The sequence below is a fragment of the Myotis nattereri genome, assembly GCF_964212035.1.
Source record: "Myotis nattereri genome assembly, chromosome: 2".
NCBI lineage: Eukaryota > Metazoa > Chordata > Mammalia > Chiroptera > Vespertilionidae > Myotis > Myotis nattereri.
Genome location: NC_138076.1, coordinates 140162274 through 140182931, shown reverse-complemented (window position 1 = coordinate 140182931; position 20658 = coordinate 140162274). Strand labels below are relative to the sequence as shown.

General features: G+C 34.5%; 1 protein-coding gene across 2 annotated transcripts in view; it reads right to left on the bottom strand.

The window, feature by feature from the left end:
- PPP1R12A (protein phosphatase 1 regulatory subunit 12A) overlaps positions 1 to 20658 on the bottom strand; it is a 163363-nt gene that overhangs the window by 48124 nt on the left and 94581 nt on the right. For both annotated transcript variants that reach the window (XM_081083374.1, XM_081083375.1), the window contains exons 5-9: positions 15713 to 15857; positions 7337 to 7411; positions 6623 to 6711; positions 6313 to 6470; positions 1072 to 1196 (exon numbers count right to left, since the gene is read on the bottom strand). In XM_081083374.1, the coding sequence (XP_080939500.1) occupies positions 1072 to 1196; positions 6313 to 6470; positions 6623 to 6711; positions 7337 to 7411; positions 15713 to 15857 (592 nt within the window). The remainder of the gene's footprint in view (positions 1 to 1071; positions 1197 to 6312; positions 6471 to 6622; positions 6712 to 7336; positions 7412 to 15712; positions 15858 to 20658) is intronic.

Genomic DNA, 20658 nt, shown 5'->3' with positions numbered 1-20658 from the left:
GTTTAAAGAGGTACAGGTTCTGGAGTAGAGGGAAAAATAAAGTATTTAAAAAGATTAACACACTAGTTAAAAAGCACTGTTTGGTGAGAAAAGAAAACAAGAAGGACAAAGAACAAATGGAGGACAGAATAAGGGAGAAGAGGAAGAAATGACTAACATTTTGGGAGCTTTAGTCACTAGCCAGGCTCTCAACAAAAGATTACAATGTTAACTTACTTTCTTTGTTTATTGTTTATATATAGAGACCCGATGCACGAAATTCATGCATCTTTCTCCTGGCTGCTGGCACTGGTTTTCCTCTGGCACCCGGGCTTCCCTTTGGCACTAGGGATCTAGGCTTCCCCCTGGCCGCTGGCAGGCACGTGGGACCCAGGCTTCCCTCTGGCCGCCAGCAGGCACCCGAGACCTGGACTTCCCTTGCAGGCCCGGCTTCGTCCAGAAGGACATCCGGTCTAATTAGCATATTACGCTTTTATTATTATAGATATCTTTTTTTTTTTTTTGACAGGTAAGGAAGATAGTAACTCACTCAAGGCATAAACTTAAAACAGGTGGGGGTCAGGAGCTAATCTCTGATTTGTCATCAAAGATAATGCTTTTACTGGTAAGCCGTACTTGCATGCTTAGTGCTTTGTATTGAGCTAGAAAATCTATATTCTAGTTTTTTCATTGACTTGTGGTAGTACTTTTTGTGCTTAACGTTCATATAAAACATGCACCTACAAAAATGCACCTTTGCCTAACAGAGAGAAATGATAAAAAAAAAAAATCTGTTTCTCAGTTTCAACTGAAATAAAAACTACCATGATTATTAATTTTCATATGAAAAGTTTAATCTTTCCACCACTGATTTCTGATAACTATTAACTATAATATCAACTGCAAAAAGCATTAAAATATAAGGATTCAGAGGAAATCTAGTCAAATTAAAGAAAGAAAAATATATTCTTACTCTAAAACCTTAAATATTTGGGCGATAAATTATAAAAATTTAGAACTGTCTTAATGTTTTAACCCAAACAGTACTTAAACAGAAGATATGCATTTTTAGCAAACATAATTTTGGCTTACCTTTTTTATAGGTGATGTAGGTGTTGCCTGACCAGATGGCACAGTAGGTGTTGTAACAGCTACAGGAGCTGCTTGTGTACTAGAAGTATTTGCATTAGTTACAGAAGCCATGGGTTTTGTCTTATCTATTTTAATAAAAAAAATAAAAAAAAAAGGAAGAACATTAAGAGTTCAGATTCTATATGAATTTGGTTTCAATGGCTTGGAAAATACAATTTTATATTCCATTTTTGTTTAAGGTTTTGTTAATTCAAAGTCTTTCCCCACTATTAGTATCCCTTTTAACAAGTAAATTTTTAATGGAGTTTCTAGAAATGTCTCAGTATATATGTTAAAGTAAATGAAATAATATGAAAAAATACAAAGCTTTAAAAAATAAAAAGCATAAATAGAATCTGACTTGTACTTTTAACATATGGAAATTTAAAACATATTTAAAATTAATCTTTAAAACTTGAATGCATAAGTTCAATGTAAGTAAAAAAATTACAAGAGCTGTGCAATTTTTTAATGTTTAAAAACTTATATATCTAAAGCTGATATTCTTTATTCCAGAAATCTAGAAGTGCTTTTTGTCAATAATCAGCTTAGATTCCTGACAAAAAAGTATGCTTCAAAGTCATAAAAAACATGCCTTTTCATCCCTAAAAAGTCTATAGTTAAATGGGTATAATATCAGGTAAAATCTCTTTTCACAATATATCAAGACAATTTCTAACTAGTAATGAATCACTTAGAGAAAGATTTTTGAAAATATTAGAAAAATCAATCTGATGATAGAAAAAATCCAGACTGTATTTGAACATATAAATCAGACTGGCTTTTACCAAAGTGATCACATATAATTTAAATCCTTAAATTAACTGTAATTTATAAATGAACTAGAAAAGTTACTTTCCAAATGGTCATAGGCCATTTTACCTAGTTTTAAAGTATTCCTTTGGTTTCAAAATGGGGTAGGACAGGTGTCCTTCTAGAATCTAGACTTTGAGAAAGAAGTATAGTGCTTTAAAACCTTATGAGAAACTCATTTTCATTATACTACCTTACTCCCTCCTTCAGATCACCAGCTTTCCAAAAAAAATCTTCCATCTTATCATTATTGTATGTTGTTATACTTTAAAAGTAGACTTCGGGGCAAGTATAGACATCCTACCAACAATGTGAATTTGCAATGATTCATTCACTTCTATTTACATTTACATAAACATCCATAAGATGTTAAGTTGAAAAGCATATCTTAAACTATACCCAAGGACATGGCTAAACTGTCACATTTGAAAACTACTATAACCTTAGGTTTTCAAATAAACTGAATCAGCTAGACTCAGTCCACTAAAATTTATTTTCATTGTTAACTAATACCTCTTTTCCTTCAACAGAAGCTAAGTTTATCAGCACAGTTAAATACAAATCATGAATAATCTAATTAGCCCATCTTCCTAGAAAATAATCCATTTAAATGGAGCAAGTAATTCAACATATATTTGTTGTCTGCAAACTGCAAGAACTGTCTAGGTCTAGGTCCTGGAATGTATCAGTCAATGAAAAGACAAACTATTTTAATTGCACAAAGTTTACAGTCTAGTCGAAGAGATAAATAATAAAAGATAAACTTCAAAAGATTTTATTTTTTCTTTTCTCCCTATTTGCTTTTCGTTTAAAAATTTCTTATCAGTGAAATATACAAATCAAAGAATGTATATGCATGCATGTAAACATTTATGGTTTAAGAATAATGAAACAAACTCCAGGTGTCTACTATCTAGCTTAAATAAACATTATTAATATTGCACAAGTTTTTCTATCCATTTGATTTCAATGAAGAATGAAAATTTTCCAAGTCCTAATGGCAAAAGAACCTAAAAGCAAAAATATAACTCCTTTTTCTCATTCCCTCAACTACTTCTCAAATTTATAAATTATTTGAAAGGAAATTATACTTTTGGTTAAGTTCCTATTTTCATATGATTTATGAAAATACCAATTTAAAAACTGGTTTAGTACATAATTGGTGAAAGAAAATTCAGCAAAATTGTTATTTTATGTCAAAGAGTTTCCCAAGAACCTAACCATACAAAAAGTAGAAAAAAAGAAACAGTTTAGAAATTGTCAAATCAAGCTGTAGCTCTACAGGGAAATGGTTACTTTCTTAAGCTTGCCAAATAAAAGTATGATAAAGTCTTGTTGATATTAAAAAAGAGAAGGAGCCACACAGCATTTACATGGATTAATTCTCGAGATGGAGTCAAATTTTCCTGGCACAACTCACTATTAGCAACAGGAAGAACAAAATTATCATAGTACAATGCTTCAGAGGAATGTTTAAACTTAGCTCAATGAGAAACTAAGCAGAGAGTGACTGGTATGTTTAAGCCCCAAACAAGGAACTGATACAATACAATTTGATGATAATTAGTTCTATTTATATTTATAGAATAGTAGAGTTTAAAGAACTATCCAGATCATCAAGTCAAATTCTTCTCATTTTACAAGCAAGGAAATTTCAACCAAAAGAGGTCAGGAATATTGCTATTCAGTGGCAAGACAGCCTAAATCTGTCTTTTGATTGTTTTAAATAGCTCCTCAGTGCCTACCATTGAACAGTGAAGTATACAGAAGGGACCAATTTAAAAATATATATATCAAAAATCTCTGTGCGATGCCTGGATTTTCAGTTCTTAAATTCTACCATGAGTAGTAAAAGATTTGACAAATTAGGAGATCTGGGTGCTAGTCCTGGCTTTTTTGTTCACATGTGCATATAATCTAATTCCTAATTATATATTTTACTATAGATTGGGAGCCAAGGCATGTTGCACAAGGAGATTAACCATATAAAAATAATGTTAAGTACTTACAAAAGTATCTGGGACAATTTAAATTTAAATGATATCGTTTCATCTTGAACATGAGAAATAGCACAAATTTAACTGAAGTGATATTAGGTTAAATCAATAGTGTAGAATTTTATACAATTATTATATGAAAACCAACACGTACTAGTAAAGCAATTGACTGCTATATAATTCCCATTTAAAGCAGGTATTATAAGCATGATTTTAGAGAAATCTGAAATTAAATAAATCAACCACACCTATAATTACATCCATGAATCAGTCCATGTTCTTAAATACTGTGCATGCTGATTCTCATATAATTTGCTTTTATAATTAGAAACATTTTAATTAGTGTTATAGAAATAAATTATAATATTCAATAACTATTGCTTTCGCTTCCAATTTTACCCACATTACTGTCTCACCAAGGCAAAAGGTATGCTTACCTAAACAGCAATGTAACAGCAATAAATAAAAAAAATTAAAGCCCTAAGTGACAAGAATGTAACTACATATATATATAGTGTGTGTATATATACACATATACGTGTGTGTGTGTATATATACACACATATACATATATGAACTCTGTGTATTACTGAAAAATAATTGTACGATTAGCCATCTTTCTAAAAAAAAAAAAAAGAGGGGGGAATCCAAAACATATTACCTGTTAACAAAGCTAGTCTGTATCTGTTTAGCAATATCTTGTTTTTAATGGGAAACTTATGTTCCTCAACATGTGTTTATATGGTAAACTTTGTCTTCTCCCATTTTCTTATATAAAATATTTTGTTGAGTAAAGATAAAGTGATTCAAAACTGTTATTGTTTCTAGAGGAGATATAGGTAGTACAAGAAATTCTAGGGTTCCATTTTATGTTTACTAATGACCAAACTGGTTTTGATAATGATGACAGATTTTTCAGTGAACTAAAAAATCTTACTGGAAATAGTATATTTTTTTCTGAGAAAGCTGTATTAAAACACCAGGTTATATAATTCAAAGACTGTCAAATGGAATCTCATGCTGTTCAGAAGTTTTGACTGATTAACTGATACAGAGTAAGATAATAAATGTTAATTAGTAATAGCAATTTGGTAAAATTTACAAAAATGTGGGTGAGAGAAAAAATACAGAAACAATTTCCTTGACTATATAAAGGAAAAGAATGTAAATTGTTATGGCAGCATTGGTAATGCAATTTAGTAGCATCTATGAAAATTGAAAACATGGCTAATATCTGGTGACAGATGATTTGACTTTGGGTGGTGGGCACAAAATGCAATATATAGATCTTGTATATTAGAAATTTACACCTGAAACCTATATAACCTATTAACCATGTCACCCCATACATTTAATTTAAAAATTAAAAATAAACTAACAAAATAAAATTAAAAAAGAAAATGTGACTAATATTTCAATTTTAAAGTATATCTACTAGAAAATCTCTTGCACTTATACACAAAGAGGCAATTACACAAATGATTACTGCAGCATTATTTGCAACAACAAAAAAATGGGAATAAGGTATGTATTTATCAGAAGGAAAATGAATGTATTTAATGAATATTAATTAGGAACTAAGGGGTAAATTGATATAGATATGAACAAATCTAAAAAATATAACTTCTGAATGAAACAAAGCAAGTTGCATAACAATTCCTAGAGGGTAAAAATAAAAACAAAGAACAATGTTATAATTACTTTGTATTATTTCTGAATGTACTTGTAAGGTAAGAGTATAGAAATGGACTAGAAGATTACTGAAAAAAGTCATGATAGTAACTGCATTTGGAAAGAAAGCAAAGGGATGTAGACTAGGGTATATAAAGAAGACAACTATAATGTTTTAATTTTATTAAAAGACAATTTTAAAGCAAATATAGCTAAATGTCAATAGTTATTAAGTCTTGGTAGTTAAAATATGAATGTTTATTATACTTTTACTGTCTTTAAAATTTCTCAGAGTAAGTTTCCCTACACTCCTACATGAAAGTAGGAGTGTAGGGAAATCTTGATTCATCTCCAACTTTCTAAAATTTTACTATATCTTGGGTAATATTTGGGATGCTGCTGGAACCTGCTTTTGGACTTTAGGGCCTCAGAAAATAATAAGAATATAGTTGAATTACTGTAAGTCCATTTAGACCTTATCTACAACATCCTAAGGGAGAATTAGAAGTCTCTTTACTGTCAAACCTAAAAAGGTAAGAAAGAGACAGAGGTGGACAGGAGCCTCCAGGTAATTAGAAAAAAGAAAAAAGAAAAAAAAAAAGATCACAACTATACTCCCTGAAAGGTAATTTACTGGTTTGGTAGATATCCAAACAAGTAGCAAATAAGTCTGAAAAGTTTCAAAATTACTTAACACTTCCTTCTATCCTTCAAATTTTACCTGTTTCAGCTTCTGATTCTGAATCATCTTCCTCATCTTCTTCACTCGAGCAGCTAGATTCATCTTTCTTTCCTTCTTCTTCATCATCAACCTTTTCTTGTTCCAGAGATTCAATACGAGATGCATTTTTCTCTGGCTCAATAATCAATGTCTCTTTGCTGTGAAAGGAAAATAGCTTTCAAATAATTATAAGCACAAAAGGTCAAAATACATAACTCTTCCCCAGACTTACAATATTTAACAATCATTCCTGTGGCCAGCATGCCAACTCATTCATAATAACAAAACCTACTTTTAATATTTTACTTACTTTTTAAAGGTCTTCTGTGACTGATTATTGTCCATATTAGCTGTTGATTCAATTAGTGGAGATTTCTTCTCCCGTTTTTCACTATGGAGCTTTATGAAAGTTATGCAAAGGAAAAGAAGAATATTATTAAAATAATATTAATTAGTAATATACAAAATTTAAAATTATAACAAAATAGTTTTCCAAACACTAAAGACAACCAAAATAAAACAAATAAAATTTTTAAGTTGCACCTAAAAAGGGTTTAGGTAAAGAATAAAAAAAACAAGATAATTAAAAAAACTCCATGAATTTGGATTATTTTAGATCCCTCTCAACTTTATTTCACTAAAAAGTCAGGGCCCAATCACCACATAGGATGTTTGATAATATTTTACTTAAAAATCTGTTTCCTAGTAATATCATTCCTTGCTTATCCAGGGCCTGCTATTTGAGAAATCTGAGATTTTATAGCCTCTGCTTTCTAATTAAATTAGAACATATTATTAAGGACATATACATTATAGAAGGATTCATTTTGTGAAGGGGAATTTAGAAATATGGGTATAAGCAACACAGGCAAACACCACACTACTTTGTTCTCTTTCACCGTCATTATAGTTTGATGGCCAGAAAGCATAAAACATCCCAATAATTTTTTTTACCTATCTGAAATTCAAAGCTATTAAGAGAATTCACTAATGTGGACAATTTTTAGACAGTCATCAAACATACCAGATTTTGTTTCTTTTGCAATTCTTCTAAATATCCTAAAATGTCTTCATCTGCTACATCAAAGGCTGTCTGGCCCTAGGTAGAAAACAAGGGGGGTGGTAATGGTATAAAATCAATAAATTATAAAATGCATTTGGTGATTCTGTATGATTATATAGAAAAAAGTTAGATAACTATTTTATGGTAGTTATAAAACACAGTATACATAACTCAAAGGAGATATATGAGAAATCCATGTGAGATAGAAGTAGCTATACACCTTCCCTTACTTTTTTGTAACAACTTTATATATTCACATACCATATAAATCACCCATTTAAAGGATACAATTCAATGTGGTTTTTTTTTAGTTTTAGTTGTTTTTTTTTTTAGTATATTCACACAGTTTTACAACACAATCAACTTTAGAACATTTTGATCACCCAAAAAAAACAAACCCATTAGCAGTCACCTCCCCACTTAACCATCTCCAACTCCTAGCCTGAGGCAACCACTAATCTACTTTTTGTTACTATGGATTTGCCTATTCTGGGCATTTCATATAAATGGAATCACACAATATGTGATCCTTTGACTGGCTTTTTTCACTCTGAATGATGTTTTCAAGGTTCATCCACGCTGTAGCATGCTTCACTTCTACATTTCTTTTTATCGTTGAATAATATTCCATTGTATGACACACCACATTTGCTAATCTATTCATGAGCTGATAAACATTTACTTTTGTTTTCTGCTTTTTGCTATATCTAATGAATAATGCTGTGAACATTTGTGTACAAGTTTTTGTTTGGATATCTGTTTTCATTTTCTTGGGTATATAGTTTATGAGTGGAATGACTGGGTCATGTGGTAACTCCATGTTTAACCTTTGGAGGCCTTACTACTTTTTGATTCCTCTATAAAAATTATCAATTTCTTAGAGTAATAAAATTTAAAAATATATTTCAAAACTGCTGAAAGTTCAGCCTGCCACAGGTATGGCATAGTTTAAAATAATCAATCCAAATGAACACCTGTCAATATATTTTTATTCAGTGTAGAAAAGAAAATCTAAAAGAGTTGCTGATCAAATACAGGATTTTTCCTGCTGCTTGTATTAGTCCTTATAATAACCCTACTGGTACAAGTTTCCAACATGCCAAAAGGTTCATTATTTATAATACATTCTACCCTATACATTAGCCAGTGTATGATTCTTTCTCAGAAAACATTGAACTTTTTACAACTAGAAATCACTCTGAAAGGAAACTCAAATTTCTTATATAATAGATGTCCTCATAGCCACACCAAAGCCACATGGATAGATAATGACACAAATAAATTCTTTCATTTAAAGCAAACAAAATTACAATCCTCAAGTCTACTCTATTAGCAGGGTGCTGACATCTACTTAGATAGGAATTACATTTCCCAACACTATGAAATGAAATATAGCTCAATATTTGAGCTAGTTTTTCCATTGTCTGTTTATAAAATAAAAGATATGGTTTAAAACATATATCTTAAAAATGCATAAAATGTTTCTTAATCACAATAGGGGAATGTATGACATTTAAAATTTACAAGATTGAAGAACACTTTTATATCTGCCTTTTTTTTTTTTTGTTAGAAAGTCTTCCCAGTAGGAAATTAAGAGGCAATCTATGTTTCCCACCTAGTTCAAAAGTTTTAGCTTTAATAAATCTTTTTTCCTCATTTCCACCTTGAGTATTAAATGCTGAGAATTAAATTCATAAAGAATAAAGGGCTTTGAGACAAAATAACTAGCTCAAAATTACAAAGTGACTTTTAGAGTAGCCATACATATTAATCCCTGTTTTGCAATACCATACTCTCTCTGTATGATTAGATCTATAATATTACATATGCAGTACTTGCTAAGCAAACTGTGTTCAAGATCATGTTATTATGTGAAATATCTAACTGGCTTCTTTATAAGTATTATTTTAAGTATTTACCAACCTTTCTCATAAAGAAATACTGCACCTTGAGCATTTTTAAAAATTGTAATAAAATTTTAGCAGTAATTAAGTACAATGCGGTTATTTTAGAACCAAGGAATTTTCTTTTATAAGAGAAACAGGATCACCTTACTAACCTTTCTTTTTACTTTCTCCCTTAATAATCGAGTCTACTTCACAAACAGCAGCTGATAGAGAATAAAAACTAGAGTAAAATGTAGGCCATAAACACTGAGAAGTTTCTAATTTTAAAGAGCACACCCATTAACTTAACTCAATAACTTAACCATTATCTTTAAAAAATAACTAAAACAGTTCTGAAGCCTAACCAACTGTAACTACTATAAGGCTAAAATGCTTCATTAATAGGGTACTAACAAAGTAGGGCATATAAGCAGTCACTCAAAGCAACCAGGAAACTATTGAGGAGGGCACAATGCTTAAATCAGTTCAATACATCTGTAAATTACTAGAGCCACTGTTTAACTTGTACAGTCTCTTCATTCTTCCTTCCTCATTTACTCTAACTAAATTGCCTTTGCAGGTATGATCTTTATCTTTACAACAGTGAAGTAGTCAGGACAAGCATTATTATGATTCCCATTATACAAATGAGGAAACTCAGGCTCTGAGGATATGGTACTTGCCCAAGGTCATCCAGTTAATGAAGAGAAAGTGGGAACAGCATCTGTCTCTATTGCTATATTATCTTTACAGAAAATAAGAATAAGCTCAAATAGAATCAGGAAAAACAATCCTTGTGTCCATTAATAACAGCAGGTTTTGTTATTCACTTAAATCTTTATAATGACAGCTATGAAGCTAAAGAGTTGTCTAGTAATGATTGTAATACTGCATTTGGAGAAAATTCCAACTGTAAAGGCACCATAGTTAATATTTGGGTAAATTTTAGTAAAAACAATTCTTTTAATTAGTTAAGGAAGCAAAACAAAAACTTTTCTATTTAAAACCTGTATCAGAACTTGTAGTAAGTTAAAATGACAGCAAATGTGTTTAGAGTTTGCAAATAAATTAAAGAAACAAGACTAAATTTATAAATATAACTTGAGCACATTTCCCCCATTTTCACATAGAAAAACTTTTAAGCTTTCTCTACAGTTTCCATATTACATATTTCCCCAAATTATGTTTTCTATTAGTAAAGAATTTATCTAAACTCTCTGAAAGTACCTTTACATTTTTTGATATCATTTAAAAAAGAAATGTAGTAAAAAAAATTCAATCTACAAGTACTGAAGAAACTATCAAATGACAAGACAAATTCATATAGGCAGGCTTACACAATTAAGACTAATTTGTTTTGATTGAACATGAAGTATAACATGCTATTTTAAAATGTAGCCAATGAAAAGAGAGACAGCCTAAGTCACAAAGGCAACATTATCTACACTAATAAAAGAGAAAAATGGTAATTGGCGTACGGCGCTACCCTTTTCATTGGCTAATCAGGGCTATATGCAAATTAACTGCCAACTAAGACTGGCAGTTAACTGCCAACAAAGATTGGCAGTTAACTGCCAACAAGATGGCGGCTAATTTGCATATGTAGGCACAATGCAGGGAGGCAAAAGGGAAAGCAGGAAGAAGCCCCCTGCCACTGACAGTGATCAGAAACCCAGGGGGGAGCTAAGAGCTGTGGGGCAGGGCAAAGGCGGCTCTGGGGCTGCCTTTGCCCTGCCCCCCAGCCATGATCGGAGAATCAGGCGCCTTTGCCGCCCTGGCCAGTGATAGCAGGAAGTAGGGGTGGAGCCAGCGACGGGAGCTGGGCACGGTTGAAGCTGGCAGTCCGGGAGCTAGGGGTCCCTTGCCTGGGCCTAAAGCGGAGCCCACAATCGCGGGGCCGCTGCAGCTGCGGGTCCCCGCTGCCCGGGCCGGACGCCTAGGCCAGAGGCGTTAGGCCTGGGTCAGAGGCGTCAGGCTTGGGCGGGGGTCAGAGCCAGTGATCGGGGGGAGATGGGGGTCTCCTGTCCAAGTCTGACACCTCTGGCGGAGGAGTCAGGCCTGGGCAAGGGGCCGATCAGGCGATCGGAGGGTGATGGGGGTCTACGCTTCTGGCCGAGGCATCAGGCCTGGGCAAGGGGCAGAGCCAGCAATCGGAGGGGTCAGGGGGTCCCCTGCCCAGGCCTGATGCCTGGGCCAGAGGCATCAGGCCTGGGCTGAGGGCAGAACCAGTGATGGGGGGAAATGAGGGTCCCCTGCCCAAGCCTGACACCTCTGTCAGAGGCGTCAGGCCTAGGCAAGGGGCCGATCCTGCGATTGGAGGGTGATGTGGGTCAACGCCTGAGGCTCCCAGTATGTGAGAGGGGGCAGGCTGGGCTGAGGGACACTCCCCCCCACACACACCCAGTGCACGAATTTCGTGCACGGGGCCCCTAGTAAATAAATAAAAAGCTTGTATTTGGTTATATTTATGCCACAAAAGCCTTCAAAATCCTATGTATATTATGCAGCCCCTTCCTATTAAATCTTGATATTTTAAGGAAAAAAAATTTGAATAAAAATTTAAAAATCATATTTTTAAAACTTATGAGTCAGTATCTCATAGAATATATAAGAACTCAAAACCTAAGAAAAGTTGCAGAAAAACTTAGCAGACTAAAAGGAAACAATTATTAGGGCATTATGAAAATTAATTTCTCTGATTATGTTTCTCCTGAATTTGCAAAACTCAGATAACAACTTCATATAGTTGTTAAAAAGCTAGCATTGTCTTAAATAAGCTGAAAACCAAAAAATTCTAAGGAATTATGAGGCACAATTCTCTTAAGTACAGATAAAGATCTACTAAAGTGATAAAATGAGGAGATAAGGTATTAAAATATACCTTAATACTAGGTGTAGCAATTTTAATAATGCGGATTTTTTTCAATAGATGGAGTTACACGTATGTTGATATATATGTGATCTGATATGTATGCTATTTTGTTGTATTGACAACAAGCTTCAAAACTGCATATGTTAAATTTGCTGAAGGTGTTAACAACATAGATATTTTTATGCTTAAAAATGTCGAATTTCGTGCCAAAAAATGAGCATTTGCAGGAAGTTTTAATTCATTACTTTATTTTGAAAAAAATGTTATTGCATACTTCAGGAAGCTTATGGTGAACATGCTCCATCTCAAGATACTTGTGAACGCTGGTTTACGCTTTAAAAGTAATGATTTTGATGCGAAAGATAAAGAACGTCCAGGTCAACCGAAAAGGTTTGAAGACAACAATTAAAAGCATTATTGGATGAAAATGTGTTTCAAACTCATAAACAACTTGCAGAAAGATTAAATGTTACTCAGCAAACAATTTCCGATCATTTACAAGAAATGGGAAAGATTTTTTAAAAAATATATTTCTTTACTGATTTCAGAGAAGGGAAAAGGAGAGAGAGACAGAAACATCAATGATCCGTTGCATCCTGTACGCCCCCACTGGGGATCGAGCCCACAACCTGGACATGTACCCTTGGCTGGAATCGAACCTGGGACCCCTCAGTCCGCAGGTCGACACTCTATCCACTGAGGCAAACAAGCTAGGGCAGTGGTGGGCAAACTGCGGCTCGCGAGCCACATGCAGCTCTTTGGCCCGTTGTGTGTGGCTCTTCCACAAAATACTGACTTCTGCGCATGGGCCACGAAGTTTCAATAGCACTGTATGTGCGTACCCACACGTGTTTTGTGTAAGAGCCACACTCAAGGGGCCAAAGAGCCAGCCACATATGGATCGCGAGCTGCGGTTTGCCAACCATGGGGCTAGGGCAATGAAAAAGATTTTAAAGGAAGGAAAATGGGTGCCACATCAACTGAACGAAAGACAAATGGAAAACCGAAAAGTCATCAGTAAAATGTTGCTTCAATGGCATGAAAGAAAGTCTTTTTTGCATCGAATTGTGACTGGTGATGAAAAGTTGATTTATTTTTAAAATCCCAAACACACACAATGATGGGATCCAGGTCAACCATCAACACTGACTGCAAGGCCAAATCACTTCGGAAAGAAGACAATGCTCTGCGTTGATGGGATCAGGAAGGTAGGGTTGTATTATGAGCTTCTAAAACCAGGTGAAACCATTAATACTGATCGCTACTGACAACGAATAATCAATTTGAACCATGCTTTGATTGTGAAATGACCAGAATGGGCCAGAAGACATGGCAAAGCAATTTTGCTTCATGATGACTAACCATCACACACTTCAAAACCAGTTAAAGACACGTTAAAAGCTCTTGCCTGGGAAGTATTAACCCATCTGCTATATTCATGGATGTTTTTCTTGAAATTATCATGTTTTCTTTGATTACAAAATCTGCATTATTAACTGGTACACCTAGTACATTAAAAACGGTGACCCAAGGAACTGCTAGCATAGTAATATAGAAACAAGATAAAGCAAAATGATTGCTTAAATTATTTGAGAGAGAGAGGAATGAGAGGGACAGAGAGAAACACTGATGTAAAAGAGAAACAGATCGGTTGTCTCCTAAACACACCTTGATCATGGATCAAACCCGAAACCTGGGTATGTGCCCTGACCGGAATCCAACTTGCTACCCTTCAGTGCACAGGATGATGCTCAACCAACTGCAGCCACACTGGCCAGGGCCAAAATTATTTTATATGTAGTTTTTTTTTTCCTAGAGCATAATTATAAATTAAAAGGAATAGGAACTAAACAATGATAGAACAAATATACGATAAAATGACTTTTTCTCATACATACTATGTAATATGCATGTTGTAGAGCAAAATAACATGTGTAAAGTAGGAAGTGATATAACCTTTTTTGAAAACCATTTCAAGTAATAAGCTTTTCTCTTCTGGTCCTCATCTGGAGGCCATTATCACTGAATAAACCAGTATCAGCACTCGCCTTGTCAATGGACAAGTGGCTTATGGGGGCACAATTTGGGGACAGGAATGCAGAACAGAGATCAGAAGGTAACAGATATTCATTTGCTAATTTCTCCAGAAAAATCCCAACTGCTGAGGGGAATTTCTACATAGGAGAGGAATATGAATTGTCAAGCTAAAATTAGCTGGCCTTTAGCTTAAAATTAAATAGTATCAACATGTGTTTGTCTTCTAATGCTGATTACAAAACAGAAAACTGTTATTTTAAAAATAGACAAAGCAAGTTATCAAGTTTTGATAAAAATTTAGATTGAAGATACTTATTTATAAGGGCAAACCTATAATTACAGATGTATCATTCTCAAACATTTTTCATCTTGACTTTCCTGCAGATTTTCACCACTTCCTATGATTTTCTTGCCTGCACATTTCTTACTTAAAATAATTTATAAATACATACATAAAATACTCCAGAAAGAACAAAGAAGTTCAGAGGGCTTCTTTATCCTTTTATGTCAGCAACCAGGACATGAATCTGCACTACTACCTCAACCTACAAACACTTACTCTTGGGAAAATCTTGGATATGTATATCTCTTCCCTTTGCAGATCCCCAGTTAGAACATGCAGTTACTAGAGCAACCAGTACAAGCACCCATATTTAATGAACACAATAGAATTAGATGTATCCATCTGGACAAAAAAAAAAATGAGATCATTTTAGGAACCTATACTAAGTAATTTAGTATACATTACTGAATTAGCCTATGAAATGCAATATATGAGGGATATTCAATGGAATTAAGGATAATTAAGCTCACTAAAAGAATCAAGTTTTGAGCTCTGCCAAACCAACTGTTGGTAAATGATACTTATTACCTACTGACAGGGAGTGGGAGGGAACTAGTAAGAATATTGGTGACACTGGTAACTCACTGATGGCACTTGAAAGGGAGCAGAGGAGAAAAATCTAATCTAATAAGGAATCTGATAACTTGAATATATTCATGACATTTGCTCACTCTACCTAATTGGGTGATATTAAAGTGAATTATTTACCTCACTAAACTTTTCCCATCTGCAAAACTAGGAGACTAGCTGTTGCATCTCAACGATCTTATTTGGCATAAAACTTTATGGTTTTTACCATTCTTTTCTGATATAAGACCATACTATCCATGTCAGTTAAAAAGCAGTAGCTAGTAAGCCAAGCTAACAGGACTATCAGGTACAAAGAATTAGAAACTGACTTCTTTATGTGTTCTAATTCATAAATATAATGATGGAATAAAACATATAGAGATGCAAAATATTCTAAAGTTATGAATTCTTAAGAATATAATTTCAACTGAAGGACCCAAATCTAGGCTATATGTATGAAAATATGATTACTGAAAGAGTAATAATTCTTTCTTTGCAGAATAAGGCCAAAACCACACCATAGGTAGCTGAAAAAGATGTTAATTAATAAATAATATTCTTTTAATATTCTAAGACTAAAATTATATTTCTAAAAGTTAAAATGTTTAAAATACAGTAAAAAGGCCTACCACTTTGTTGACCATCTCCATATCACACAGATTGTCCACTAATATTCGACATGCTTCTTCTTTACCCCAGTGAGCTGCAGCATGGAGAGGTGTCCAGCCATCAAAATCTTTAATATTAACATCATAGCCTGCCTGTATTAAAAGTCTAAAGAAATTATAGTAAGTTAGATAATCATTAAAATCTAGAAGTGAACAAATGTAACCAATAGCTTTATACCATGCGAGTTAACAAAAATTTGCAATATAGTTCTCTTTTCATAGTTCAACCCTTACATCAATGAAACAGGGCAAAAGAAATTCTCAGAAAACACTGGCAAAGAGCATCTTGAGTTACTGCCATAATAATGCATTCAGCTTTAATTAATTCCTAGTGACTACAAGTCTTATGGTGTGACACTGATTACTTCTTGTTAATATGACCTGTAATTAAAATTTTCAGAGGAAAGCCTGTAATTTTTCAATGTGAGATCATTCATTGCAGGGAAGTCTTCAGGTGTCCATATGAAAAATCATCTCAGGCTAAATATAATCTAAAAAATATACCTGGATCAAGCAAGCTTACTTTGTAGTATTTTTGTTGCCTTACAGTATAGGAATTAGTTTAAGTTTTCACAAATCTTTATGATCTACCGTGGAAAATTTTCATAGGAAAATGACAATCTGACTATTAGGAACAAACAAAACAAAGCAAAATTCCAAGGGGCCCAGTCTACTTTTCTGCAGCAGTAGAAAGCAGATATCCAATCATCAACAAAGCTAGAAACAGGAATACATTTTAATACAATGCAAAGAGTTGCACAAATTATGTTAGTATGCCCTTCTAACTGTACACTGACATCAACCTTTATTTTACTTAGAAATTAAGCTCACAGAGAGCAAAGAATGGGCCCATAAAATGCACATAGCACAGCTCCACACACACAGGCAAAACACTGAATACTTTACAACTCATGAAATCTGGTGACCTTTACCTTACTTTCCAAGATGTTGAACTTGAGAAGGGCTTCTTTTTACCTACAGAAGGTGGTAGTGATAGCTAATACATAACCCTTCCTTTATTTATGTTTTAAGTACTAGTTCCCTATTTCCTAACAATATCTAAAGCAGTGGTATCAAATTCTGGCTCCAGAACAGAATCACTTGAAGTGTTTGTTAAAGAACAACAAAAAAGATTCCCTAGCTCCACCTCAGACCTCTTGGATTAAGCAGTGTATTAGGATAAGTCCCTGTAAATCTATTTTTTTAATATGTCCTCCATATGATTCTCATACCATGCTTGTCACCTACCTGCAGACCAACTTTTAAGAGACACCAATCTTTTATTTTATTATTTTTTTATTAGTTATCCTTTTTTATTTAAATTTTTATTGTTTAAGTATTACGTAAGTCTCCTTTTCCTCCCATTGACCTCTACCCAGCCACCCCACCTCTCAGCACATGCCTCATCTCTCCCCCACATCTGTGTTCATTGGATAGGCTCATATGCATGCATACAAATGCTTTGGTGGATCTCTTACCCCCTCACCCCACATCTTCCCTCATAGGTTAGACAGCCTGTTCAATGCTTCTATGACTCTGGTTCTATTGTCGTTCATCAGTTTATGTTGTTCATTATATTCCACAAATGAGTGAGATCTTGTGATGTTTATCTTTCTCTGACTGGCTTATTTTGCTTAGCATAATGCTCTCCAGTCCCATCCATGCTGTTGCAAAGAAGAATTCTTTTTTATAGCATTGTAGTATTCCATCATGAAGATGTACCACAGTTTTCTAATCCACTCATCTGCTGATGGGCACTTCGGCTATTTCCAAATCTTAGCTATTGTAAATTGTGCTGCTATGGACACAGGGTTCATATATCCTTTCTGATTGGTGTTTCTATTTTCTTGGGATATATATTCCTAGAAGTGGGATTACTGGATCAGATGGAAGTCCAATTTTTAATTTTGTGAGGAAATGCCATACTGTTCTCCACAGTGGCTGCACCAGTCTGCATTCCCACTAGCAGGAGACACCAATCTTTTAAAGAACAGGCTAACACATATATATCCAGAGGTTTAAATAAAAAATATGTCCATTAATATATGAATTATCAGAAAATTTATATAATAGAGACAGAAATACTACTGGGATATAAGATAATAAAATATATCCCCCATTAGAAAATATGAATTATAATATTAAATATCCTGAACAATATAAAATTTTAAGTATCTGGGAGCCTGTTTGGAGAGAAAAGAGTCAGGAAGGTAAATACATTCCTCCCCTCTCCACCCCCAAATAGATGGTTCTCTGTATATGCCAGGCCATAAAAGGATACTAAAAAATATAAGACAGTACTTACATTCAAAGAGCTTCTAATGAAGGACAAAAATCTAGTAAGTAATTTAAAACAACAATCAACCCCCACAGACAGGTTCTGTGATGGGGATGCAATGGAATTACAGAACTGAAAAACATCAAAATCAACTGAAAGGGAATTTTGTGTGTTTTTTGGGGAAGGGGTACGTGGGAAGAATAAGCCAGTCAGAGGAAGCCATGTATCACATGATCTCACTCATATGTGGAATCTAAAGAACAAAATTAACTGATGAACAAAACAGATCCAGATACACAGAAGCATGAAACAGACTGTCAATCCTTAGAGGGAAGGCAGGGTGGGTGGGAAGAGATTAACTAAAGAACTTATATGCATAATAGGGGTCCGGTGCATGAATTTGTGCATGGGTGGGGTCTGGTCGGCCTGCCCCAATTGGGGCCAATCAGGCCGGGCCAGCCGGGGCGGGGGGTGGGGTGGGGGGGCTAGGGGTGGTTGGCTGGCCAGCCCCGTCCCTGATGGAGTGGGGGTGGGCGACTGGGGACAGGACTGGCTGTGGGGGTGGGGACATGGGCCGTTGGCCGCCTGCCCCGCCCCTGGTCAAACTCCCGGTTGAACTCCTGGTCAAGAGGACAATTTGCATATTAGCCTTTTATTATATAGGATTATTATATAGGATATGCATAACCCATGGACACAGACAATAGTGTGGTGAAAGCCAGGAAGGGAGGGGGCGGGTGTGGGCTAGAAGGGATCAATGGGAAAAAAAAGGGGACACCTTTAATACTTACAACAGTAAAGATAAATTTTTTAAAAAAGGATACATTTGAAAAAGATACTCTATTATTTCACATGTATTTTTATTTATTTTCATAAATAATATATTCACACGCTTCAAAAATGAAAAAGAATAAGTGACTATATAGCAAAGTCATTCTCTTGCTGCTGACCTTTAACCAGTTTCACCTCCCTATAGATAACCATACTATATATTTTGATTGAATGCTTAGGGAAATTTTATGCGTATTAAGCAAGTACAACTAAAAGATGTTAAATACAGATTATACACACTTTTCTCCTTGGTTTTGACATTTAAAAATATGCCCTAGCGCTCTTTCCATATTTTTATGTAGTGTTTTTTTTGTTTTTTAATCTTCACCCAAGGAGTGAGGATATTTTTTACATTGATTTTTAGAGAGAGTGGGAGAAAGGGGAAAGGGGAGGGGGAGGGAAAAACATGGATGTGATAGAGACACATTGATTAGTTGCCTCCTGTATGAGTCCCAACTAGGGCTGGGGTTCAAATCTGCAACCCAGGTACCTGCCCCTGACTGGAATTGAACCTGTGATCCTCCAGTGTGCAGGCTGATGCTCTACAGCACTGAGCCACAGGACCAGGGCTATATATAGTGTTTTAATTGCTACAGAGTATTCAAGTGAAAGGATGTATCATATTCATTCAACCGTTCTCCTACACCTATTACAAACAACACTGCTAGCACATACCTTACTTCATATGTGAGTGAGAATATCTGTTAAAAAAAATTCCCAGAGGTAGAACTGATAAGCTAAAGAATAACTGTTACTTTAACAGAATTTGCTCAATTGTCATTTATACTGCCAAATATTTTGATTTTTGTTATATGGTAGATAAAAATGGTAATTCATTATAGTTTATCTGCACTTATTATGAATGAGGTTGAACATTTAATTTTTCACAGGCTTAAGAGGCTTGAACTGAGTTAAAAGATTGAAAGAAATGTGCCTTCAAGTTGAAGTAATGGTGAATAAAGGTTACCTAGACAGAAACAAGAGTAGGTATTAAGACATTATGACAGAATTTCAAGTACATAGATGGAATAATGCATACTTAAAGAGCAATGATAGCAGCTAAATTTAAAAAAGGAGCCAGTGGCCAGATGACAAACGGTCTTATGTGCTAAGTTCAGTAATATAACATATATTCTAATCTCTACTGAGAATCTTAAAGGATTTTAAGAGCCTGGATAACCTAATTACAAAGACTACTTGAGAGTAGTCTAGAATCTATTTTACAGTGTAATCCAGTATATATATATATACTGTTACATGTTTACAGAAAAAAGAGTTTTAACAAATCATATTTACCTTTACCATATGCAATATCCTTTGATATTTCCAATTCTTTCTTTAAAAAAAGCTATTGGCGCCCTAACCAGTTTGGCTCAGTGGATAGAGCGTTGGCCTGCAGACTGAAAGGTCTTGGGTTCGATTACGGTCAAGGGCTTGTACCTTGGTTGCAGGCACATCCCCAGTGGAAGGTGTGCAGGAGGCAGCTGATCGATGTTTCTCTCTCATCATCGATGTTTCTAACTCTCTATCCCTCTCCCTTCCTCTCTGTAAAAAATCAATAAAGTATATTTAAAAAAAAAAAAAAAGCTATTGGCGACTCACTAAGTTCATTTCATGACCTGCTAATAGAGTCTGAAAGTTTGAAAAATTTTGGATTAGAGAGAACCAGACAGGGGACAAGGAAACTAATAAGAAGTTAACTGTACTACTCTAGGAGAAGGCTTAAATTATTGAAGTGTAGGGATTGAAAAAAGGAGGAAATCTGGGAATAGTTGACACACACTGCTTCACTTTTTTT